A 26,919-nucleotide genomic window follows, 5' to 3' on the forward strand; every position below is an offset into this window, starting at 1 on the left:
CTCTCAGCTAGCAGGCTACAGTTTGCAGATCCCTGGTGTAGCATATTTATTGCAAGACAAGGCATCTTCCATGCTGCACTGAAATCCCATAGTGGGCTGGGATGGTGGGAAGATGAGGAAAGAAGCCAGCAGAGATTAACATTTAACTTACTGAAGTAAGTTGCGGTTTTCACTCTGCAGTTCAATGTACAGATATCAGTTTATATTTAATATAAAATATTTTTTCCTGACTGTGTTATATACCTCAAAAACATGGTATAATCCCTCACCTGCTTAAAATAATACTTACACTTCTCTATTTATATATGTACACAGCCTTTAATATGCTATGCATACTACTTAATACAAAGTTACGCCCGAGATACTTGGAGGCTGTAAATTCCCGTAAGAAAACACTGCCAGGACAGTGAATCGAGTGCACCAGGAACTGTCAGTGGTTAATGTTTCATAGAAAGTGCAGCTGCACACCACAAGGATTCGATTTCCTTCTGCTCAGGACCAGGGGGTTCTTGGTTTAGATATAGATTGGCGAATGGCACCTTTTGGAGAGGGCTTGGATCCAAACCAGGACATCTAAAAGGCAAAGAAAACTCTTTAGGGTTCTGAGCCGAAATTGTATTTTTGTATTGTCCTAAAGGTGAGGTGCAAGTTCAAATCACTATCTCTCACTATGCTTAATATTTCTTATCTATATTTCATTGCGGTACCTTTCCATTACAGGTAGGTTTTGCGGGTATGATTCAGTGAGTATTTTCAGCTTGTGTCATGCTGGTTGGTTGGCTCAGACTGCACAAGGAATTTGCAGACTAATTTCTGTCCGCTGAAATCACGTGGCAGCTTCTCTAAATCCTTGTTTGCCCAATGTATCCAATTCCATGAAGGACAGTTTAGTTATAAACTTTAAATAGGCCATAGCATTAACTGAAAATCAGTGTAGATGAGTGGTTAGTGGAGATTTCTACCTTAATAAGAGCATTATGGCAGAAAAATAAAATTGGCAAAATAGACTATTACATAATGCACCTTTTGGTAGACCTTGCACAGTAAATTTAATGTTTGTCACAATGTTTGACCCTACAACATAGTTACTATCCTGCAATTGAATAATACTGAGCCTGTGATCCAAGAGGAGGCTTCTATAAAGAACCTCAGCTGATCATTAGGTTATCATACTGTAGATCATAATATGCCCCTCTTAGCAAACAAATCTTAATGGCCAACTATCCAGTGGCACATGTGCAGCCATACCTAGCTCTGAATCCCTGTGTCAGGGAGATACTTTACACAGTCCCTTTTATGGCTCAACCACATGCAAACATTTTGTTGATGAGTTCACAGACTGCATCTCAATTTCAAAAGCATTAAAGATAACCATATGGAATAAAGAGATTAGCTAGCCCACAGAAGAAAGAAAGGGTCACCTTGTATTCCAGAGTCTCTTTGAGCAGATTTTCTTCCTCCACAGAGAAGTTGAGTAACACTGATAGAGCTTTGATAAGATGAAACGCCTGGTGGATATAAGAGTTATCAGTTTTTGTGTACATAACACCTACCTACTATGCAGCACTATTCATTTTTATCAGTCCCTGCCCCTGTGGAGCTTACTCCTTACACTTAAAGGAGAATTCAACCATTTAGCGCAAAAAAAAAACCCTACCCCCACCCCACGTAGACTCCCCTCCCTTCTCCCCCCAGCCTAACTGACCCACCGGGAAAATGCCCCTAACTTTTTAATTACCCTTCAGCTCAAATTCAGGCATCACCGCAGCCATCTTCCGGGTCCTTGTGTCTACTTCCGGCGCTTTGGCAATTTCCGTCCATTACGGCGCATTCACAGTTGTCGCAAACCGGTAAATTGTACCAACTGCAGATGCGCCGCTTCGACAGTCTCCATCTCAGCTTACCAAAGACCAGGAAGATGGCTGCCTGGAACTCCGATGCTTGAATCTGCGCCAAGGGGCAAGGAAAAAGTTAGGGGCATTTCTCAGGGGGGCAGTTAGGCTGGGGTGGGGGGTAGGGGTTTTTTTTTTGCTAAAGGGTTGAACTCTCCTTTAAGGTGGCCATAGATGCACCGATAATATCGTACAAAAACATTTTCGTACAATATTTGGTGCGTGTATAGTGGGAGAGGAGCCGACCGATATCAGCAGAAGACTTGTAAAACGGTCGGCTCAACGATCAGGCTGGCTGGAAAATGTTGATTGGGCGCTTTTGAAGGCACCTGAACATCAGCCATTGTTAGTGCTGAATCATCAGATACATGTAAGATTCTATTGTTTCTGACAATTTAGCTCTAAATGTGTGTGTTGAAACGAACTAACGGCTATGGCCACCTTTAGTGCCATGGTCAGATTCACACACCGACTACAGTGTTATCTTAAAGGGGACATTAAGTTCCTCAAAATGACAAAAACGGTTTACCCCAGTAGACTGCTTGATGGTAATGCCTTTCTAAATATGGCCATACACAGACTGTGTATGGCATACTCCAGATTGATCTATTAGGGAGGTTTCATGAAGTCCTCAACCCATGGGTCCCAAAATGATCCAATCATTGGCACATGGGTCAATGAATGGATCTGTCACACACCGGAAAAAATATAGCCCCATCTAGTTAACCTCTTACACTTTACTTTGTATAGAGAAATTAAAAATAAAAGAATGTTACAATCTCACAATGGAAGTACTCGGATATATAGATCTTTGATTGGATCAGCTCACCTCTGCTTCCTGGGCTGACATGAACTTCAGCACAACATGTTTTAAGTACTCAAAGTTGATCTCTCGGGAGTCGTTCAAAACGGCATTGTTGGTTACAGTAAGTGAAGGGGGTGCTGGCTCTGGGTTTTGTTTCTCAGGGACCTCATTTATCTCGGGCTCTGGTTTGATTTTCTGCAAGCCAAAAAGTGTATAAAGGTACACATGAAATACTTTATTGTAATATTTTATATTAGACGATATATAGGAAAAGAAAAGCTAAAGACAGACCGACCCCTTAAGAGACTAATGTATATAGATATTCCTATTTCATGGTGGCTTTCTCTAGGTTTTCTATTGAAAGCAGTTACAAATTCTAGCTGCAGACTCTATGTTGCCCAAGAAAGCCACTGATTACTCCTTAATTCTCCTACTTGAATAGCAGGAGTGAATAGCATTTTGAACTTTTAAAAAGAGGTATAGAGTTCCACCGTGTCTATTTACCACTGGTCAGAACCAATGCTATAAAATCGCCTCACGTCTCATTATTAATGCTAAATGTCTTTATTTCAAATACTTAAACACACAGTCCTGTTGAAGTCATGACATGACAATGCTTCTCTACCATCACACAACCAATAGCAAGCACGGAAGAGGTAAAGTGAAAGGAGCAAGAGCGGCTGGGGGACACAATGCATTGTAGGGACAGACTTGAGATTGAGGACAGCGTGGTTGAGTAAAAAATTTAGCAAGTGACATATTAATGAACGATGAAGCCAATGGCAAGTGGCAGGACATGCAGGATATAGTATGTGTGGAACAGGCAATATGGAAAACAGGGACTGGATAGCTTAAATAATTGTTATCTGAAGTGTTTAATGAGATGAAGAGTGTAAAATACAGTGGAGATGTATATATGATACACATGGAGTGTTTAAGTGATGTCCACTTTGGGGAAAAGTAGGTAAGATGTGAAGAAGCCCTACACCAAAAGAGAAAGTAGATTGGCATAGGACATTGCTCAATTCCAAAATTTGAAGAGTCAAAGAATAGGTCTGCACTATAAAAATAATTTTTAAACTCTGTAAAATCTTTCAGTAGTGCACATTTTGTTTTCAGCATCCGGATTAAGCAACTGCCATCTAAGTTGGTACTAAAGCATTCTAGTCTTATTTCAGTAGTTTGTGAATATTACACCAAAAACAGTTTGAAGTACAGAAACGACTATTTCTGTACTGACCTATGGTACGATGATTAGCTCTATACCAAACTTTGTAGTACAGTACATAACCCAATTATATGGTTAAAACTGCCCTACATAAACATACAGCGTAAGGAGAATGAAACCTTTTATGGTTTGGGGGTGCCAATTTGTTATCTACCACAGTTTCCTTGTCCTTTACATTTTAAAAGAACCTAGAAAATTAAAGTTACGCCACTGTTCTGTATAGTAACACTATTTCACACAAAAATGTCAAAGAATGACTTACCAGTTCCTTTTGTAATGTCTTCTTCAGTTCTGCCATCCTCTGCTGGAGTTGCTTTATAGTCTGTAAATGAGCAGGTTATTATTTTCAGTAGGTAGGACATTGTACTGATGAAAATTATATATACAGTAGATCTCCCATTTTATGTTTTTCAGTGGACCAGAAAGAAATGGTGGAAAATCCATGAAAATGTAAAATCAGGGAAATGTATTATGCATAATATATAGGTGGGACCACAAAATAACAATGTAAAATGAGGGGAAAACTTAAAATCAGGGGATGTAAAATGGGGGTTCTAATGTAGATCAGAAAGTAGCACTCCTTTGAAGCAATCTTGCCAGGGTGCAGATCAATAAAAGTGTTTGTGTGTGAGCAAATATGGAACTCAGCAGATCCTGGTGAAAAGTAATGAATGCATTCATGTAAAGCGAGTTTTACTGTTAAAGGAGAACTAAACCCTAAAAATTAATATGCCTAAAAATGCCATATTTTATATGCTGAACTTGTTGCACCAGTCTAAAGTTTCAGCTTCTCAATAGCAACAATGATCGAGGACTAAAAACTTGTCACAGGGGGCCACCATCTTGGAAAGTGTCAGAGAAGCTCACATGCTCAGTGGGCTCTGAGCAGCTGTTGAGTAGCTAAATTTAGGGGTTGTCACAAATTATCAAGCAGAAAATTAGGTTGGACTGTAATATAAACTGATGCTACAGGGCTGATTATTAAATTATGATGCTCGTTTCACTGGTTTCTGTGCTGCCATGTAGTAATTATTATTAATTACTAATCAGCCTTATATTATGCCATTTATATTCAATGTGTACTGTATATTGTGACTGGGTCCCTAAGCCCAGTAAGTGACAGCAGCACAGAGCATGTGCAGTGAATCAGCAGAAAAGAAGATGGGGACCTACTGGAACATCTTTGGAGACATAGATCTTTACTGCTAGAGGGCTGTGGTTGCCTTGGGCTGGTTCAGAAGCTCAAAACATAATGCACAACATTTCTAGCCAACTTCTTTAGTTAAGCTTTAATTCTCCTTTATTATGCCTTGGAATTGTATTAAAATATATGTTTATATAAGTGACAGGTGCTTTAGTCTCTTTCACTCTGTCTCTCTCTGCACCTTATTTTTCTCTGCTATCTGCTTCTCCATTTCATGGTTCTCTTTCTGGAGCTGTTCAATGTCCCCTGTGGTTACATCTCCGTTGGGCTCTTGCACAGGTAACCCATGAAGGCGTTGATGCAAGGATGAGACTTCATCTTGTAATGAGGAGACCTTACAAAAGAGAAAAGGGTTGCAAAAGCTCCAGCAAATCTCAAATTGATGTATGACGTTAATGACTAAATGATGTTAGCAGGAAGGTGTTGTTGGGAAATGCTCAAATGTGGAGTGACCCTTAAATTGAGGTGAATGTTTCCATAATTCAAAGTTATGCTGGGAATAAGAAATAAAGTACTAGTGTATCACAGCTTGGCAACTTTCTCCTAGCTTTTATACCTCCCCAAATCAAACAATAAAAAGACACCTGTTACTTTAGAGACATTACTATGGAGTGCAAAGAAACCGTGAATTCTCAGTGATCGCCTTGATAAATTACAGACCATGCAGGGTGTCAGCAGTAGTGTACTAGTTGTTATAGAAAATACAAGTCTTTATTGTGGAAAGGGTCAACCATTTCCCTGCTCAGTCCCCCTCCCCACACATCCCCTCTGATTTTTTAATTTCCTTTGTGCCAATCCCCAGTGCTCTGGACCAGACAAAGGAAATTTGTGCATATGTCAAGCGGAGGGGGCGGGCGGCTGTGGGGCGATGAGTGGTGGTGGGCCTAGGGGCACCCACTATTTATCAGCAACCACAGACACATTGCTTCCAATGCCCTCCTAAAAATCAATGAAGAACAAATTAAAGTGACCCCCACCAAGTAGAAAATGCTTTACTGCCAACCACCCTCTGTACTACTACTTACTGTTAGCATACAACATTGCTAATACCAACAGATATTTGCTTTAAAATCTGTGGCGTTTGCCTTTATTATTTTTATGATAACAGCTACCAGCCTCACAAATGGTCACATTTGAGATGTGTTCATGAGAAACTCAATTGTTTCAATTTGCATTACGGTCTCATGTTACATATCTATCTTTTTTCAGCTAAATATCAACTCATCCACTGAAATAATGTTGCCCATTTGGGAATAACTGTACTTCATACATCTAAATGAGGTCTTAACAGCATGTTGTTGCTATTTCTCTTTAGAAGTTTGTTTGTCAAGCTCAAGGGAACAAGCAAGAGTGATTGCATTAATGTTACTGAAGGTCTTGACCTAACTAAGAAGCCCTACCTGTGATTCACTTGTCAGTAGAGCCTGTCTATGCTCTTGCAGTTGCATCTTCATGGTTTTGACTTGCTTCTCTGCAGATTCTTCACTCATTTCGAATTGCGTCTTGTACATCTCTATCTGAGATTGATGCTGCTCTACTTGCAACAAGATGGCTTCATAATCTAATGGAAAAACAGGTCATTCACTTTTGGGGCAGAGATATAATCACTCCCATCACAGCATAATGTAGAGATGTCTATGTTTCCATCACCATAAATGAAGAAGTCAGGTCAAGCCCCATGAAAAAGCAACCTTTTCGCAGTTACAGGCGCTATTTAAGGTTAGGGGAAGGAGGACACAGCCCATGAGCCAAAAAGCACCCCTTACTAAATCAAGGGAAATATACTGTATATATGGTAAAAGGTATGGAAAATCTCAGCTATGAGGAAAGACCGGCCAAGTTGGGGTTGTTCAGGCTGGAGAAGAGGCCCTTGAGTGGTGATATAAATATGTATAAATATATAAGGTGATCTTAAAATAATCTCTCAGATGCTTTATTTACCAGTAGGTTTTACCAGCTGACACAAGGTCACCCAATTAAATTAGGAGGAAAAAAAAGTTTTTTTTCAGTGAGATCGATGAAGATGTGGAATTCTCTCCCTGAATTAGTCATACTGGCTGATTCATTAGTAGAGGTTGGATTGCTTTTTAGCAAAGTAGGGAATACAGGGTTATGGAAGATAGCTCATAGTACAAAATGATCCAGGGAATGATCCGATTGCCATCTTGGAGTCAGGAAGGAATTTTACCCCCTCTGAGGCAAATTGGAGAGACTTCAAATGGGGGTTTTGCTTTCCTCTGGATCAAGTAGCAGTTAGGCTGATTATATATAGAGTTAAAAGGTTGAACTTGACGGAAGTGTGTCTTTGTTTCATCCTAACTTACTATGTAACTATTTATATTATTTTTTATGAAGCAGATTCTTTAAACATCCACTACAAACTGGTATATATTTGGATAAGTAATCCTTAGACAACAACTGCCACATACAACCTTATTTGAAGTCGGTGAAAGTTGATCAAATAGTGGACAGCAAAATAGGTACAAACATCAAATTTATGTTATGCTAAAGGTATCCATACACCTGAAGATCCGCTCATTTGGCGAGGTCGCCAAACATGTGGACCTGGTCCTGGCTCAAATTTGATTGAATCATAATGAAGGCCAATGGAGGTCGTCAGGAGAGGACCACATCAACAAGCCAATGCAGCCCTCATCCTGACAAGATTTTTACAACTGTCCATTAGATACCTGGCTGATTTTCGGAAAGATATCTGTTGGGGGAAAGTTGGGGAGAGTCCATACAGGAGCAGAGAGCTGCTGAATCCCCCATCTATGGCCAACTTAAGAACATTCAGATTGACCATAATGCCAGCATGGATAACATCATAGGTGATGTTTTAAGGGGACCTGTCACCAAGATATAAACAGCTGTGTAATAAAAGTCTATTTTAAACATGAAACCCAAATTATTTTTTTTATGAAAACACACATAACTGTTATATAAATATTTTAAAATCTCAGCTGTCAATTATATATTGCCTTCTCCACCTGAGGCACAGCAATTACTTTTACTTTCATTTCAGCCCTTCCTAGATGGCACTGACCTCCTCACTTTCTATAGTTGTACAGCCTGTATCATGAGCACAAGGTTATTCTTTCTGGTACACACAGGATTTTGGGATGATGCAAAGCTGGTCTTGCTTCAAAAAATGGTTTCTGCCAGTAACCTTCTTTTAGGGCACAGGTCCCCAACATTTATACCCACATTCAAATGTAAACAAAATTGGAGAAGAACATAATGCAAAATGTTTCTGGGGGTGCCAAATAAGGGCTGTGATTGGCTATTGGTAGGCCCTATGTGGACTGGCAGCCTACAAGATGCTCTTGCTTGGCAGTTTACCTGGTTTTATGCAACTAAAGCTTGTCTTCAATCCAGGAATTAAGAAATAAGCACATGGGTTAAGACCACTGGGGAAGACATAGACAAAATGTTGCTTGCCCACCACTGTTTTAGGAGAACCTTTGTCAACCATGTTCACAATACCTCTCTTTAGAGAAGCTGCTTCCTCTTCCTTTCCATTTAGCGCCTCTGTTCTCTGTGCCAGCTTTTTCTCACTCTCACTGATTAAAGTGGAGAAATTGGCCACCTGGCAGGAAGAAATCAAATCACAGAAAGAGAATCTTGAGTAAACAGGCAAGCACAGTAATGGAAATACTAGATGAGAGATATACAACCAAAGTCTAACAGTAACATTGTGGGCATTGCGCAAAAAACATAATGGCAGAAGAATAGGCAAACTCTTGCAGTCTGCTGCAGGAACTATAATACCAAATTAATGATAATATTTACCAAACAAGTGACCAGTAGGGTACTTGTACTTTTGCTATCACTGCACCATACGACCCCAATTAAGTCACCTGCTGCTGAAGTTCTTGCTTCTGCTTTCGAGTTTCCTCCAGGGCTTTGGCAATCTCCACACTCACAGTTTCCCTGCTGTTCAGTTCTTCCTAGTGTAAGATGGGGAAAAAAATCCAAACTGGCTAACCAAATTATTCTGTTCTGCTGGGCAGTGAGAATGAGAACCAAACTGAAGGGACAAAAGGAAGGCCAGCTAGACAAGTAATGTGATAGAAGACATATAGATCCATTTAAAAAAAATAAAGATTTGGATGAGAAATCTCTAACTAGGCAACTGGTGAGGTAGGAAGTTTTAATATCATTGGGGTTGAGCAAGGTTAGGGTAGTGCGGTTTAAAAAGTTGAAGCTAATTGTGGAAGTCAGCAGGGAAATTGTACAATGATCAATTAAGCTAATATAGTGCGAGAACATGACGGGAGCCGGTAGAATCATATTTAGGATCTCCCTTGAATTACTCACCTTAATTTTCTCTTGCTTAGCTTCCTGATGCCTTAAAGCCCTTTCCAGCTCCTCATTTCTCTCTTTTAGCAACAAATTATCTTGCTCCAATTGTCTCTGCAACAGAAAAAGTTAAATATACTGCTGCACCCATTAGCAATGAGCAAAGGCAGGTGAATACCATACAGATGAACTTACTATCTGGTGCTGAGCTGCTGACTTATCAAACTCCAGTGCCCCTTCAAGAGCAGACACCTGGGCCTCCAGTCGCTCCACCTTTTCAGCATGCTGCTGTTTCGCACTGTTCAGCTGCTGTGTCAGCCTGTCACACTCTGACTCTAGATCAGATCGCTGCAGGGGCAGGGAAGCCAGTGGTCAATGTTGTTAAATGGGATGGGCTCATCAGCTGGCTTGACCTCAATAAGTAAAACTGCCAGCTTATACTACAAAAGGTCTCCTTTCTAACAAAAATGTTAGCCTCACCAGTGATTTTATTTGTTCTTCTCTTTTATTAAACTTTTCCTCTCGTTTCTGCAGTCTCTCATGTGTAGTTTCTAGTGTTTGTTCTATATCTTTCAGCTTGCAGGGAAATAAACACAAAAACATCAATAATATGCTTCAAGCAAAGTACACATGCAATTATGCAGAAAAGGAATATTTTCTGCATAAAATAAGATGCATCTACAGACTTTAGTATTGTATAGAACATTAATGGAAATACATGTGAGAACATTAATAAATTCAGGCAATTTTAATTATCTGTAATACTTGAAAATAATCTTTTATACACCTTTACTGTATTCTTTTGTAGTCAAATATTATATTGTAACAGTGGATAATGGAGACACACCCTAAAGCTACCCCTACACAAGGCTGATACTCAGCCTGTGTTAGCCAATCCACTGGCCTCCACTGGCTCCTGACACTTGGTACTACATAAACTTGTGTGCAGAAACAAGGAGCAACTTTCTGTGAAAATGCATACTCACACATTTCTGACTGAAATACTCTCTATATGTCCATACCAGGGCCAAAACTGTGCAACACAGGGGCCAGCGGACTGATTATTGGCCTATGTTTAGGCAGGCCGAGAATTAACTCTGTGTGACTGTAGATTAAACAGCATGAGGATCCTTAGTACCATCATTGATGTCACTTATTCCTAAATGCATCATTTTAAATCCTCACCTCGGATGCACTTTTCTGTTTGAAGAGGGCTAATTCTTCGTCTTTCTGATGTAATACATTTTCGATTTCTTCTATTCTACTAAGTTTTGCTGCCTATAAGGACACAAACAATTTACATTAAACATTAAGTTTACTTAAAGAAACCAAAAAATGTCTTCCCACTAAACTGAATTAGCAATGTTGGGATACAATGTTCCCATCAGAACTAAACTATGCAATCACCTATTTAAAAACGCTTTGAACCTTGAACGTCAAATGTCTATCCACATTGTAATAGGACAGTGGCAACTTTTTGGTGTTTTTTGGCCCGCCCAGTAACACAGCAAATTTTAAGGAGATATGTTAGCTGACTTGGGTATTTCTAAGCCTCTTGAATCTCCATACAAGATTTTTTGCAATTGTTACTTTATGCTAAAAAGTCGATTCTACTGAAGTTGAAATCCATGGCAACCTCAACTATGTCCACGTGGAAGAAGCTATTAATCAATTCCCCCCAAGCCAGAAGCTAGCATATAAAACAGATACATTATAGAAACTATGGTGTGGATAGTTGGCCCAGACTCCCTCTGTGTTAGTGCTAAAGCTTGTGGAGAACCAGGTGTATAATAGGCCCCCAATCTCACCCCCATGGGGTTTAGGCTCAGGTTTTTTTTTTGTTGTCCAAAAGAAAAAGGGTTGTCATTTGTTACAGACAAAGGAATACCAGAGTGCATTAGACATGTACATCGTATAGTTTGTTGCAATACATAATAAGCAGATGGAATATGTATCTCATTAAGGCTTGTCGTATGTAACAATTAAACAATATGTTCAACATACAAATCAAACTAAAATCATACATATTGAATAATAAGAAGAAGAAAAAAAAAGAGAAAGAGAAAATAACTGAAGCAGGAAGGTGGTTTACGTCAACATCTTATCATTTCTATTGGTATTGTAACAAAACAGCTGTACGTTATATCTGGATGGTCAGAGTGCCAGCAAATGAGGAGGGAGAATTCCACCATATCCTATCCAGGGTTGCCATATTTTCTGTCCAGAGCAATACCAGTTAACTTTTCGTTTACCATTATCCAGTCTATTTTGGGTTTTAGCAGATTAAAGTTTATTCGCGGAGACTTCCAAGATCTCGCCACGGCCAGCCAAGAATATGTTGTTAATAAGTTTCCTTTGCGCTGTCGTAACATTTAGTGGTGGGGATCCCATTAACGCCTCATAGGGATCTTTCAGTAAATTCACATTCAGAACACCAAAAATTAGATTATACACCCTAATCCAATACCTGGTCCCCCGAGGGCATTTCCACCAGATGTGTGCCATATCCCCAATCGTATCGCATCCCCGAAAACATTTATTATTTAGATTCGGATACATAATTGCTAACGTGTTAGGAGTGAGATACCAACGGAAAAGAACCTTGTAACCCGATTCTAGCAAAATGGTATTATTAGAACATTTTCTAAGGTTGTCCCATAATTTACTCCATTGTTTATCAGATAGAGATCTCCCCAGTTCTTTTTCCCATGACTGAATATACCTTATGTCAATTAAGGAAGTAGGGGAGTTGATATATCTGTACATAGAGGAGATCGCTTTCAAGGGTGCAACTCCATCCGTACACCATTTTTCAAAAAAGCTCTTGTTTGGGGCCTCAGGTAGATGTTGTCTCCAATGTTCAGTAAAGTGTAAGAGTTGGTTCGCTCGAAAATACTCTGAATCTGGGAGGTTATACCTTTCCCGTAGATAGTCAAAGGTAGCAGGGCCCCTAACGGTGAGTAGGTCTTTCACTCGTATAAGATTATGGTCACTCCACCACTGAAATGAGCGGCTTTGGATACCTGGGGTAAATTGAGGATTACAGAAAAATGGTCTAATGGGGGAGTGAGTCGAAGATAACGAGTAGTTTGGTGAGTTTGCATCCCAAAGTTTAAGAGAGTGACGTAGAGTACGACTGGTTGTTGGTGGCCTATGTTTCAGCACCGACCATATCATAGCTTCAGCCGAGAAAGGGTGTACAAACCAGTTTTCTGTGGATTGCCACAATGGGGCATTGCTTTGGGCACGCATGGCTGGCAGGTGAGCTAACTGTGCAGCTATATAATACTTCCAGAGGTTCGGAAGCCCGAGGCCTCCTTCCGTGGTAGATCTCTGCATAGTGTTAAGCTTTACCCTGGGAGCCTTATTGTTCCACACAAATTTCGAGATATTGGATTCTAGTCTCCTTAAGTCTGATTTCACTATTGGGATAGGCAATACCCTGAACAAATAAAGGATTTTTGGTAATAGGACCATTTTGATTGCTGACACTCTCCCCATCCAAGATATGTGATATTTCCCCCAGTCCTCCAGAAGTTTACGTAACTTGCGGTATATGGCAGGGTAATTAGCGGCATATAATTGATCAAATGAGTTAGTTAATTTAACACCCAATACCGTTATGTGTTTGGCACTCCACTGAAACTCAAAGTTGAGGGTTAACAATTTGGTCAGGTCCTTAGGTAGATTTATATTCAGGGCCTCCGTTTTGGCATGATTCAATGTAAGGCCAGAGATATTCCCAAATCTATTCAAAACATTATATAAGTTGGGAAGCGATATAAGTGGGCGGGTCAGAAACAGTGTCACATCATCTGCGAACATACTGAGTTTATGATGGTGGGTATTATCCTTGAAACCCGTAATATCGGGGTTGTTTCTAATAGCTAAGGCTAGAGGTTCAAGCACTAAGTCAAAGAGCAAAGGAGAGAGCGGACACCCCTGTCTTGTCCCCCTCTCAATGTTGAATGGGGAAGAGGAATACGGACCGATATGTACTATTGCCATTGGATGGTCATATAGGGCGTGGATCCATGTCAGAAAGTTGTCCCCCATACCCCATTTTTGTAGGGTAAAGTAAGGATAGGGCCATGCTACAGAATCGAAAGCCTTTTTAATGTCAAGCTTCAGGAGCATGGAGGGAGTGGAGGTTTTTTGGGCTCCTTCTATTAAAAGAATTAGTCTACGTATAGCATCTGTGGGCTGTCGGCCCCCAACAAACCCCACTCGATCTCTGTGAATCAGGAATGGCAAGATTTTACTAAGACGAGTGGCTAGGACTTTGGCCAAAATTTTTATATCTAAGTTTAAGATAGAGTTGGGGCGGTAGTTCTTACAGTCCGTTGAGTCTGAGTCTGGTTTGGGGATCGTAGTAATCGCGGCCATTAAAGTTTGGGCTGGTAGTTTATCATCCTTGAGCAATTGATTGAACATTATGGCTAGATGTGGGATGAGGACGTGGGAGAATTTTTTATAATACAACGCCGGGAAACCATCCGGTCCAGGAGATTTGGAAAGTTTCAAAAGTTTAATAGCTGCTAGGATTTCCTCCTCCGTTATATTTGCATTTAAGGATTGGAGTTGTGGGGGGGTTAGAGGTTGTAATGTAATATCCTGAAAAAACAAATCAAATTGGTGGGGTTGGGGAGTTGGTGTGGGTTGATATAATTTTTTATAGAAAGTGTGAAATTCTCCCAAGATAGTTTGCATCTCAGTAGTAGTGAACCCGGTGGAAGTTTTAAGTTTAGTGATTTGGGTAAAGTCTAAGCGATTTCGGAGTCTTTTCGCGAACAGGGCTAGGTTTATTAATGTGATAGTATAATTTTTGTTGGGACCATTTCCAAGCTTTCTCTGCTTTATGAGTGAGGACTAGATCTAACTTCGTACGAGTTTGGTTGATTTGTGTTCTCAAGTCTATATTGGGGTTGTCCGTTTGATGTACCATTAGATCACTTAATTGTGTGGACAAAGTAGCAATCTCCAAATTCTGTTGCTTTTTCCGCTGTGATCCCCATTGTACCAAAAGCCCTCTAACTACAGCTTTGTGGGCTTCCCAGATCATACCGGAAGAAGAAATGGTAGAATTGTTTTCATGCATTGAGGGCAGTTTCTAAACGTTTGTATAGGTCTGGCACTTTTAAAAGTGATTCATTCACGCGCCACCTTGCCAGAGTTTTGGGTAAATGTAGCAAAGTAAGTTTATAAAGGACGGGTGAGTGATCCGACCAAGATATGTGCAAAATTCTGGAGGACTGAGGCATCGACAACAAGCTTTGTGAAGACCAAATGTGATCAATCCTAGTATAGAGATTATGGGGTGAGGAAAAGTGTGTAAATTGTCAAACTCCCGGGTGGAGCTCTCTCCAGACATCCACCCAACTCTCTGAGTTGCATAATTTCCAAATTTTGTCCCCTCTGGTGAAATATGGGGGAGGGGGAGATCAGAAGGCGTTGAAATTGTTTGTCTATCCCAATATCTATCTAGGATGCTGTTGGTATCCCCCCCAATAACGAGATGGCCATCTCCCCAATGTGACAGAAAGCCCACCAACTTTTCAAAAAACGAGAATTGTCCCGAATTTGGGGCATAGTAGGAGACTAGGGTCATTTTCATTTCATCAATTGTTTTCAAAGTGACATATCTTCCCTCCGGGTTAGCAAAGGTCTCTAACACCTGTAGGTGTAAACCCTTCCTCAAGTAGATTGCTACACCTCTAGTTTTCGTGGTGTTATTAGCCATATAAACCGTTGGGTAGTTCTTATGTACAAATTTGGGGTAGGAGGTCGTGGAGAAGTGGGTTTCCTGGAGGAGTAAAATATCTATATGGAGGGAGTTGTAATATTGAAAAGCCTTCCTTCTTTTCCCCGGGGAGTTAAAACCTTGGACATTATGGGATAAGATTTTCAGATCCATCGTGGGTATAAGGACCAAATAGCAAACATATATACAACAGAGTAATTAGCACATAAAAGTTGTATGGATTATATTGACGTCTATCAAGTTTGAGAACCACCTTCTCAAGAAAGTAAAACATCTCAACAAAAAAGTAAAACATGAAAACGAAACCTTACAGTGAAGTACACAATATTGTGTGAGGTCTTATCGGCGGAATCTTCCACCGTTCGGTGAGTCTTGCTCCACAATCCCCACAACCTGTTAGGGACAGTGAGACAAAACTGGTGGGGGGCAACAAGATAAACCCGGGGGGCAAGCCCTGGAAGGGAGTGGAGTACGATGGGCAAGTATAATTGGGAGCAACAGGGGCCGATGACCCCCCCCATGTTAAATCAATGGTGATATAGAAACGAGGATAAGTGAGTCATCAAATCCCCAGCAAGATCTACCGTTGCTTGTCAAAAAACCCCATCTTCCACTAACCAACATCCCAAAATAGTCTCATTCGTGGAAAAGGGAGAGAATGTATTCTTCTAAGCTGTCCTGGGGAGAAAACATGGGGGGCATCAGGTGAAACATGTGTGATGGATGTATGGCCCAACTTAAACACATAAAAAAGGAGGGGAAGGAGAACTAAAACAATAGCTTCATCTCACCAACTGTCAGGCTCAGGTTTTTTTAGTGCCCCTCACCCTCAGTGAGGGTCTGCTCCTCCTCCTATCTGTTCCCACAACTGCATCACCTATTAGAGTATCCCGGATCTTTCTTAGGGAATCTTTTCATATTTTTTGATCTTTACTATGTACACTTTGCACTCTACCATTCTTTTCTATTGGTTCTTTGTTTGGCAGTGTTACTACCAATTCATAACAAATAGTCTTTTGAGAACTTTGCAAAATTGCCTGATAATGTTTAGACTTAGAAGACATTACCACAAGGCAGTTTTTCCTGTTCCACAAGGACCATTAGAAGGCCCCTGAGCAGGCTCACCTGGTCTTCCAACTGACAGACTGTAGCTTTGTGCAAAGCCTTGCCCTCCAGCAACTCTTGCCTGGTTTCATTTAACCGTGCCTCCAGGTCATTCTTCTGCAAATTGAAAGAGCAGAATGTTTAGCAGCAAAGAAAGGTAGATCCTGAATAATTGTTTCTATATAGGGAAAACAACTATAATCAAACTATAGATATCAACAATTGTTTTTGTGAAGATGTTCTCCACCCATAAGATCCCCACAATGGCTGTGGTAACAGACACGCACCATGCCGTGTCCACAAAATTTTGTCCAACACAAGTTACTTACCCAGTCCCAGACAAAAATCTTGTAATATAGATATTACAGGTACTTATACATACATGAATATATTTTGGCTCATACTTCCTTAAGTAGTGCTTGAAGCCCTTCCTCTCCAGAGTAGGTTCCATCCAGTGTCTTCTCCAAAGAGCTGATTTTTTCCTGCAAGTGCACTATCAAGACCCTTTTTTCTTCAGCCTCTGTTGTCATCTGAAATAGAGCAATGTATTATATTCCACATATAAATATTCAAATAATAAAGCAAGGGTAGCCCCATATGTATATAGCCTCCTTCTACACCTTGTACAGGACCCAAATTGATGCAACGAGATAGAACAAACACCTCACTCAGCTGCAGATACGTACCTTAGCTTTGAGCTGACTGTGCTGCAGTGAGAGATCATCATATTCAGTTTGGACAGAGTTTAGTCTCTTTTCACAACTAGAATTTGCAGACTGAGCCTATGGAGACACAGGTGGGTAAATATTACATAGATTCTTTTTTTCCAAAATTCTGTTTATTTATTTCCAACAAACAAGAAAATGAATTTTAATTACAGTAAAAAAAAACAAAAAAAAGAAAGAAAATTGCCATGTTTACGCTTCCAATTATTACCTAGGTAGGATTGTACACAGTCGGTGTCCGTCGATAAGAGAGAGGGGGTAGGGTAAACTGTTGCATTGTCACATTGCCATCAGCCCTCTAGAACTCACAACATATTATCATTCATCACATTTAGACCAGTATCCCTGTCTCGAACCTGCTATTCACAACTATCTAGCTGATGTATGTTTCAGATTAGAGCAATCCATGCGCCCCATATCAGATCAAATTTAGTCGGGCAATTTCTAGAGATATATACTGCCTTAATATGTGGCAGAATTGACAAGCTGCTTCCATTCCCTAATCCGGGGGGCCCGAGTGTCCTTCCAGTGGAGGAGAATGAGTTTCTTTATAAATAATATGAGTTTCAAAGAATAAAAGTTGGAGGAGTAAAAGTCTGTTCCTGGTGTTCCTGGTGTTTAAGGGTAGGTCCTCTGTAAGGCCCAAAAGACTTAGTGTCGGCGTGGCAACATGTGGAAGGCCCAAGTGGATATGCAAAAAATCCCAAATATCTTTCCAGTACTTCTGTATATGAGAGCATTGCCAAAACATGTGGTAGTAAGTACCCTCCTCCGAACAACCTCTGAAGCAGGTGTCCATCGAATTTGGAAAGATTCTTGCCAATCTCACTGGCGTGTAGTAAATGCGGTTAAGAAACTTTATTTGAATAAGCCGGTCTCTAGCTGGTATTGAAATGTCTTTCACTTGACTGAGAATATCTGACCAAGCATCTTGGGGTATTTCTCCCAAATCCTGAGTCCATTGAGATTTAGCTCTAGCCAGTGGATCAGGCATTAAGTCCATTAGCCCTCCATAGAGGTTAGAGGTCAGATGGCGGAGCCCTTCCAATTTAATAAGTTTCTCTATTCGAGGCTCTCTAAGTTGCACCGTATTGCCTGGAAATTGTACTGAGAAGGCGTGCTTAAGTTGCAAATATCGGAACAAATAGTGGTTCGGCAAGTCATATTCACGTTTGAGCTGGTCAAATGTTTTGAGTGCATTCTCAATAAGAATATGGCGAAGTTCTGCGACTCCTTTATTTGCCCAAATGCTCGGATCGGGGATCTGGAGAAATTGCCCTTATAGTCTGTTGTGCCACAATGGCATTGCTGGAGACCATTGATTGGTGTTTAGATATGCCTTCTTTGACACAATCTGCCAGCATTTGTATGTGGATAGGACCGTATCAGGTAAGTCATGACCTGGCCTGGGGCTGGCAAATGGAAGAGTTTGTAGTCCATCCTCGGAGCACATGATGTGCATTTCAAGAGTCAACGCACGATTGTCCAGACTGGGGTGCCACCATTGTTGCAAATTGGATAATTGAGCCGCTAGATAATAGTTCCTAAAATTAGGTAGTGCCAAACCACCTTGGTTCCATGGTGCCTGCATAATTGCCCTTGCCAGTCTCGGTTTAGAGTTGGGCCACAGTGGTTTCTTAAGCAGCTTGTCAATGTCATTGAACCATCGGAGAGGTACATAAGTTGGAGCATTAGCTAACACATAAAGCAATTTAGGTAGACATAACATTTTAATTAGATTCACACGGCCCACCAAGGTCAACAATGCCCACGTAGGGATTTTGGCTTTAAGAGTTGCTAAGATAGGTTGCAAGTTTAATCTAGTATAGCTAGATTTGTCTAGGGAGACAGTTATGCCAAGATACTTCATTTCAGTAACCCATTTCAGGGGTAGATCTATTCTGGGGCACGGGTTAGGGTCTATAGGAAAGATGCTGGACTTATTCCAGTTAACACGTAAACCGGAGTACTTCCCAAATTGCTTCACCATTTGTAAGACATTATCTAGGGAGTGATTGGTATCCGCTAGGTAGATCAAAGTGTCGTCAGCATAAAGGGATATCTTTTCTTCTCTATTGCCCACTCGGAGCCCTTGTAGCCGGGGGTCGTTCCTAATCATGGCTGCAAGGGGTTCAACTGCCATTGCGAACAATAAGGGGGATAGGGGGCACCCCTGTCTAGTACCTCTAGTCAGACGAAAGGGTTTGGATAGTAGCCCATTTGCCAGCACTGAGGCCTGGGGAGAATCATAAATTATTTTAATCCAGGAGATAAAGTTAGCACCCAAGCCAAATTTTGATAACACCTCTAAAAGATATGTCCACTCCACAGTATCGAAAGCCTTTTCTGTGTCCAGAGAGGCTGTTGCCCTTATGTTTGAATTGTCATGTGTAATGGACAGATTATGGTAAAGGCGTCTAACATTAGTATAGGTGGATCTATTGGGGATAAATCCCGCTTGGTCTGGGTGTATTAGGTGACTGATTACCCGCTTAAGGCGGTTAGCTAACAATTTAGGTAAGTATTTTCGCATCCATGTTAAGAAGTGATATGGGCCTATAGGAGCTACACTGTGATGGGTCCTTATCCTGTTTAAGAATCAGCGTTATTGTTGCCTGGTAGAATGAAGGTGGAAGAGCTTGTGATCGTGAGGCTGATTGGAACAGGTCCAGTAGTTTTGGGGCCAACAGTTTAACATGAGTTTTGTACCATTCTGCAGGCAGTCTGTCAGGGCCAGAGGCTTTCATATTTGGAAATGAGGTGATGACGTCCTCTATTTCCTCTAGAGTAAAGTCAGCATTAAGTTCCATACGTTGGTCATTGTCTAAATTGGGGAGTGTAACTAGGTGTAAGAATTGTCTGATCTCAGCCTCCGATTTATTGAGTTTGGAGGAGTACAGTTGAGTATAGTACTCTGCAAGGAGAGCAGTTATTGCAGATGGATCAGTAAGATCCGATCCATCCGCCGCTGTTAATTGTGGGATGGAGGTAGATGGACGTAGCTCTTTAGTTAGGAAAGCTATGTGTCGTGCATTGTTATCTCCATGTTCATATAGTTGATGTGCCCTGTTATTTGGATATCTTTTAGTGGCATCTACAAGTAGAAGCTTAAGGTCACGTTGTGTCGAGTCTAAGCGAGCTTGTGTATCTGGTGTGGGGCTGTTAGCATGAGCCTGTTCCGCTTGGGCTAGGTCTGTCTCCGCTATCCCTATATTATGCCTATACCTAGTCCGGTATGTCTTGATCATTGCTATGTATGCGCCTCTAGTGTATGCTTTGTATGCATCCCATGTTATGTTCGAGTTACATTCAGTCGTGTTATGAAGCCAAAATTCAGCATGATGTATGGGAAATTCAGTCTGTAAGTCTGGAAGTGCAACCCATCGCCCTCCCAATCTCCATTGACTCTGTGAGGGAGATCGGCCCAGCTGTAGTGTAATCTGTATGGGCGAGTGGTCTGAGCAGGGCCGTGGGAGAAAATCTGCCCCCACGACCCTGCTCAGAAGATCAGCAGTGGAGTATATAAGATCAACCCGGGACATAGCTGATTTAGCTGGGGTATAACAAGAGTATTGTGTGTCTCTAGGGTGCTTCCACCGCCATAGGTCTGTCAGACCCAGAGCCTCAGACCACGCCTGTAGCCCAAAGGCCCGTCTCTTTTCAGGGGGGTGGCAATCAAGCCGTGTGTCGGGCACAGCATTAAAGTCGCCCGCCAGGATGATAGGTCTGGGGTCAGGGCTCTGTACCTTGGCTGCAATTTGATTGAGTAGACCTATGTCAAATGGAGGTGGGTTATAAACACAGACTACAGTAATTGGACAGTGTGCTAAGATACAATGCAGGATAAGATAGCGACCCTTCCGGTCTGACTGCACTGCTTCAAACGTAAACGGGATTCCCTTTCGTATCAGAATAGCTACACCAGATGAATAGGAGGAGTAGTGCGCATGATAATGATGTGCCACCCATATATATTCCCCTCAATATATATCCGATAGGCAGGCCAAACCTTCCCTAGGGGAACAGACATGTCCTGGCTCCTTCCTGGATATCCTCCTGGGCTGAACAAAACCAAAGCCGTACAAGAGAAGGCAACTGAGTGGGTACTGTGTGGGGTACAAAGGAAAAAAAGAGACCCCACTCCGATCAAGCCAGATGCGTAACATACCGTGGCAATACTATCATGAGGGTGGCACCCCTACTTCAGACCTTTCTCATCCATCCAGTCATTTATTTCCTGTGGCTCAGTGAAAAAAAGGTTTTTCCCATCTGCCTGTATCCGCAGCTTGGCAGGGTAAAGCATTGCATATGGAACATTATTATCTCTGAGTCGCTTCTTGGCGCCAACAAAGGTGGCCCTCTTTTTCTGTATTCCAGTAGAAAAGTCTGGGTAGAGTGAAATTTTTTTGCCTTGGTATTGTATGTCACCAATGCACCACGCTGCCGATAGGGCTGCATCGCGATCCTTATAGTTCAATAATTTAGCCAGGAATGGACGCGGGGGGGCCCCCGGTGGTGCCGGCTTAGATGGGACCCTGTGGGCTCTTTCAACCACCAGAAAGGAGGAGAAGGTGGACTCACCCAAGTGCTGTTTCAGCCACTCCGTAAAGAAGGCCTCAGGGTCTTGGCCCTCCACTCCCTCCGGTAGGCCCACCACTCTCACATTGTTGCGCCTGTGCCGATTCTCTAGGTCCACCATGTGTGCGATTGCTTGTTTAATTTGGGTGCTAAGTTGTGAGACTTCCTCCCGCAGTGGGACACAGGAGTCCTCAAGAATGCTGATGCAGGATTCTGCTGCCGCTGTGCATTTTCTTATATTTTGAGTGTCTTGACGCAGTATGGAGAACTCTGTGCGCAACTCGTCTATTTTATTGGTAAATGTGGCCATCAGGGTTGCCTGGCATTCCGCTATCGCCGTGAGTACCTGGTTAAGCGGCAAATCTGGTGCAGGTTGCTGCGGGGCTTGTGATAGCTCTTTGGGCGTGGTAGGCCGCACAGGCTCCTCACCGCCATCTTGCTTCTACTCTCTGGCATATGCATTAAGTTTTTGAGCGATTTCGGTCTTATTGCGCGGACCGCTTTTGCCTCCCATCAGCTCCGGTGGTACAGTACGGCAACGCCGACAATATCCCAGGCGACAATTAACCCAGTCGAGGATATCAGGGTAATATCAGAATGAGTTACCAACGGAGCTCTATCTGCACACGTCTGCTCTCTTAGGCTGCCATGCCACGCCCCCTATTACATAGATTCTTAGAGACTGTTCCAATTCCACTTTGAGAAGTATCATCTTGAATATTAAGGAGCGCTCTTTGCAATAAGATGTTTATTTTTTAGAAAAGGCAGCATCAGGCCTAGAAGATGACATTAAGAAAAGGAATCCACAGAACTTACCTTCTGCAAATCCAAAGAAAGCCTCTGGATAAAGTCCTGTAGTTCTGTTTGCCTGTTCTCAAGCTCCGTTATCTTCATCTCTGCTCCTTCTTGTGATGCGACAAGCTCAGACCTACAATTGGAAGAATCTATTATACAATTGTCCTTGTTTCAGTTATCAAGGATAACAGGTTTAATGCCATCAGTAACGTTAGAATTATGTCTTGCTGTGGGAACATGCCATGAAACCCTTATCACTGCAGATTTCCCCGTTGTTCCACTGTTCCCAAATGTAGCTTGATTTTTTCCCAATATTACAAACCTCTTCTGAGCAAGCTCGGTATTTTCTCCCTGCAACCTCTGTAAATCTGTGTTGAGCTTGGTAGACAAGCCATTGAAATCCCGCTGTTCAACCAGAGTAGCTTCTGCTTCTGCCCTTTGTTGTGTCAGGTCTTCTTCCATTTTCCGCTGCATTTCTTCTTTTTGCAAAAGCTAAAATATTTGGTCAATAAGTCACTGAACACAATAAAGCCATAATAAAGTCATGGTTAGATAATATATCTGGCATTTGTTAATCTTCTTACAAAAAATCTCTAGAACCATACGTATTTGCATAGGTATTTCCCTCTAAGGGCAAATTCACACAGGATGTTTTGTCCCTGCATGTAATCTAGCTAATGGGTGGGTGAAAAAAACACCCAAAAATATCTTCACATTGACCTGTACTGGAATTGCTACATCCCTGCAGGAGGGCAGGGGTTGAAAAAAAGACACACATGCGTTGAGTTCAACATTTTATGCCTAAGTGAAACCTTCCTATCGGCTAGTTCAGTGATCCCAAACCAGTAGCTCGTGAGCAACATGTTGCTCTCCAACCCCCTTGGATGTTGCTCCCAGTGGCCTCAAAGCAGGAGCTTATTTTTAAATTCCTGGCTTGGAGGCAAGTTTTGGTTGTATAAAACCAGGTGTACTGCCAAACAGAGCCTCAATGTAGGTTGAAAATTCACATAGGGGCTACCAAATGGCCAATCACAGCCCTTATTTGGCACCACAGGAACATTTTTCATGCTTGTGTTGCTCCCCAACTCCTTTTACTTCTGAATGTTGCTCACGGGTTTAAAAGGTTGGGGATCCCTGGGCTAGTTGATCCAGAGGAAGGCAAGCAAAAAAAAAAAACTCTCAAGCCTCTCCAATTTACTTCAGAAATACCCTGCAGATTTTAATAGACAAGGGTTTAAAAGAAGAAATAGTAGACTATGGAAAAATGTAAAGACACTGGCTAAAAAAGACAAAACTAGGCAGAGTCTAGTTACTAAAATTTATAGAAGCCAGTAAAGCCCTTTAATGGAAATGTAATTAAACATTCCTCTTTAATATTTCAATTGGCTAAACATAAAGAAAAAAAATGTGTTTAAATAAGTTCAGGTAGATCACTGGGTATTCTGGAAATACTGTGACTGTACTTGAATATGTAAGCCTCTTGCCCCTCTCGTTCGGTTTATTATATCCTAATAGATATAAAACACATTTTTGGTGTTACTGGTCCTTTGAAGGAGAAGGAAAGTTTTTTTATACTTGAGGGTGCCAAAAGTTAGGCACCCCCAAGTGATAGTATTTACTTACCTGGCACCCCGGGCTGGTGCACAGCAGAAAACTGCACCAGCCTGGGGTTCTTCTAGGGAGCACCACAGAGAAATCTTCCTACTTCTTCTTTCAGATCATGGCTGCGCATGGGCAGTAGAACAAAAAGCTGAACAAATAAGTCTGCTATTTCATCCTACTGCACATGCATCTGCCCTGGGAAATTTGAAGAGCAAGAAGTGAAGAAGAGCATCCCTCCATGGTGCTCACTGGCAGAACCTAGGGCCGGTGAAGTTTTCTGCGCATAGGAGCCCAGGCCTGGGGTGTTAGGTAAGTAAATACAACCACTTGGGGTGCCTAACTTTTGGTACCCCAAGTGTAAATGACTTTCCTTCTTCTTTAAGGCTTACTTTACTGCACTCACCATGTGTTTTATTTTTGCAAGCTCCTGCTGCTGAAATCCTTCAAGCTCATCAAGGTCTTCCTGCTTTTTAAAGAAGGATATATTCTGCTTTGTCATAGAGATCAACTGATCTGACAGTCTCTTCTTTTCCTTTGGAGAACAAACAGCCAGTATAAAGAAGTGTGGCCTCAGATAGCTGTAGTTAATATACAAATTGCACTGTTCATCCATTGTTATACATTAATTGCATTTATACACAGGAGCTGGAGCTGCCATTTTGCTGAAGTAGGAACAGTAAGCAAATGTTATCGCTTCTTTGTCTACAAATGCTAACCAGAAAGCAACAATACCTGCACTGCTCATCAGTTATCAGTCAAGTGAATGGAATCGGCAAAAGGCAATGAGGGGAGATTTTCATCCAGCTCAAATACAATGAGTTGAAAGATGACAGGAATATAATATCACTTTTATCAACATATTTCAGTATTTATGGCACAGATTGCAGAAAAAAAACTTCCAAATACATTACCTCTTCAAGATCAGCAAGTTTCTGCATCCATTCCTAAAAGAGAAATGAAACAAGAAAAAGAGAAGTCAACAGAGAGGAACTAGGATTATAAAGGAAACATGGTCAAGAAGAGGACAGAGTCATATGAATGGGAGCAGACATTCCAAGTTAAAGGAAAATAAAGCATCCACCTGACCTTAAGTATTGTGGCTACAAGGCACAGGGTTATAGTTCCAAAGTATACAAGATCTAAACTAAATCAGACACTGCCCCAGCACAGTCCAGATGTTTACTTCTGAGTCTGTCCTGATTTGTGCTGGAGAGGAGATAGGATAAAAAGCAGATGCAGAAGGTGGGCAACAAGGGGGAAACACAGATGCAATATTTTTAGACAAATATGGCTGATGTATTTAGATGTACCGTACCACAAAGGGTGTATTCCATATAACAGCAATATTAAGCGGGGCTGCCCTTTAAAGGGGTGTTCACCTTTGAGTTAACTTTTAGTATGATGTAGAAAGTGATATTCTAAAAAAATGCAATTGGTTTTCATGTTTTACTATTTGTGGTTTTTTGGTTATTTAGCTTTTTATTCAGCAGCTATCCAGATTGCAATCCCAGCAATCTGGTTGTTAGGGTCCAAATTAGCCTAGCAACCATGCTTTGACTTGTATGAATATGAATAGGAGAGGCCTGAATAGTAATAAAAAGAAGCAAATAACAATAAATATGTAGCTTTACAGGGCTCTTGTTTTTTATGGGGTCAGTGACCCCATTTGAAAGTTGTAAAGAGACAGAAGATGAATGCAAATAATTAACTATAAAAAAGAATTAATGAAGACCAAGCGAAAAGTTAGATTTGGCCATTCTATAACATACTAAAAATTAACTAAAAGGTGAACCACCCTTTTAAGATTATATACATTACAGCTTCCATTTAAGTATAACATCTGCTGACCTTACCTGATCTTTTTTTTCGAGAGCCAGAGCAAATTCTTCAGCCATCTTAGCACAGTTGGCTTGGTACACCTCATTTTGTTCTTGGAATTTATGCATGGAGGCTACAAAGGAATAAGAATCATACAGCCTTAGAGGAATAAGAAGGGCTGAGTAGGCAATAGTGAGCAGTCTTGGGACAGTTAAAAAGTGATTAATATGTGTTATTTTAACTTGTCAGTAAATCATCAGTTTGAGATTTGAGAGTGTGGTAGAAAAACCATGTGAACAGGAAACTGTGTTAGAAAACATAAAAAAGATCTGTGCAGCCTTTGCACCTAAAGGTGGCTATGCACAGACTGATAAAAGCTGCAGACCCTCCAGCCCTAGTCATTAGTGCATTGGCCTGTGTATGACGGCTTCCTGTTGACCCACCCTACTTATATCTGGCAGATATTTAACTGTCCAAGTTAGTCCAAAGTCACACCTGACGTACAGTCTGATTCTCTCCACCTGTTCTGAAGGCAGGCGCAAAGAAGCAGATGTGCAATCATCCAAAGCTCTGTGTAGCTACAAAACACAGGCAGAGAAAAGCGGATTGGTTACAAGGTGTGACTTTGGTTTAAGAGAATCCCATTGGGTGAGGAACCATAGGCAGCTAAATTGGCCAAAGATCCACTTGTTTGGTTACCTGGCCAAACAAGAGGCTCTATTAGTGTTTGGCCAGTTTAATATTTTGCATTTTGGGGTTCTCTACACATTCCACATGTTTAGATTCATTTTGTCTTAAAGGGGAAGACTGCTAAAAAAAAAAAAATGTACATTTGTAATTAAAAAGCATGCTTCAAATGTGTCATTAAAACCAGTGTCTGGTTGCCATAAGCCAACAACCCTAGCAACAAGGCAGCGGATAAAATGTCAAACGAAAGAGCTGTAGGACAATATACTGTACCTTAATTATGAAAACACATAAGTGTTATGTTTTGGGTAGCCGAGGATGAGTAGAGTATAACAGTGCTTTATTAGCAGGCTTCATGCAGCCATTACACAACAGTAACTTTCACTTTTTAAGCTGTATGAAGTATGCACAGTTTAAG

The 26,919-nt window shown here is 41.3% G+C and overlaps 1 protein-coding gene across 4 annotated transcripts in view; it reads right to left on the reverse strand.

Annotated features, from left to right (window-relative positions):
* Window positions 1-215: 215 nt before the first annotated feature.
* golga1.S (golgin A1 S homeolog) overlaps window positions 216-26,919 on the reverse strand; it is a 38,469-nt gene continuing 11,765 nt past the window's right edge. For all 4 annotated transcript variants that reach the window (XM_018232854.2, XM_018232858.2, XM_018232859.2 and 1 more), the window contains 20 exons: window positions 25,850-25,947; window positions 24,908-24,940; window positions 24,400-24,528; window positions 22,717-22,886; window positions 22,416-22,527; window positions 16,983-17,078; window positions 16,701-16,826; window positions 16,318-16,413; window positions 10,617-10,709; window positions 9,912-10,007; window positions 9,627-9,779; window positions 9,450-9,545; window positions 8,990-9,079; window positions 8,616-8,718; window positions 6,530-6,690; window positions 5,311-5,463; window positions 4,188-4,247; window positions 2,722-2,892; window positions 1,422-1,508; window positions 216-573 (listed from right to left, as the gene is read on the reverse strand). In XM_018232854.2, coding sequence (XP_018088343.1) covers window positions 493-573; window positions 1,422-1,508; window positions 2,722-2,892; window positions 4,188-4,247; window positions 5,311-5,463; window positions 6,530-6,690; window positions 8,616-8,718; window positions 8,990-9,079; window positions 9,450-9,545; window positions 9,627-9,779; window positions 9,912-10,007; window positions 10,617-10,709; window positions 16,318-16,413; window positions 16,701-16,826; window positions 16,983-17,078; window positions 22,416-22,527; window positions 22,717-22,886; window positions 24,400-24,528; window positions 24,908-24,940; window positions 25,850-25,947 — 2,204 coding nt within the window. In that variant the 3' untranslated portion in view covers window positions 216-492. The remainder of the gene's footprint in view (window positions 574-1,421; window positions 1,509-2,721; window positions 2,893-4,187; window positions 4,248-5,310; window positions 5,464-6,529; window positions 6,691-8,615; window positions 8,719-8,989; window positions 9,080-9,449; window positions 9,546-9,626; window positions 9,780-9,911; window positions 10,008-10,616; window positions 10,710-16,317; window positions 16,414-16,700; window positions 16,827-16,982; window positions 17,079-22,415; window positions 22,528-22,716; window positions 22,887-24,399; window positions 24,529-24,907; window positions 24,941-25,849; window positions 25,948-26,919) is intronic.

Source organism: Xenopus laevis, chromosome 8S, assembly GCF_017654675.1.
Source record: "Xenopus laevis strain J_2021 chromosome 8S, Xenopus_laevis_v10.1, whole genome shotgun sequence".
Lineage (NCBI taxonomy): Eukaryota > Metazoa > Chordata > Amphibia > Anura > Pipidae > Xenopus > Xenopus laevis.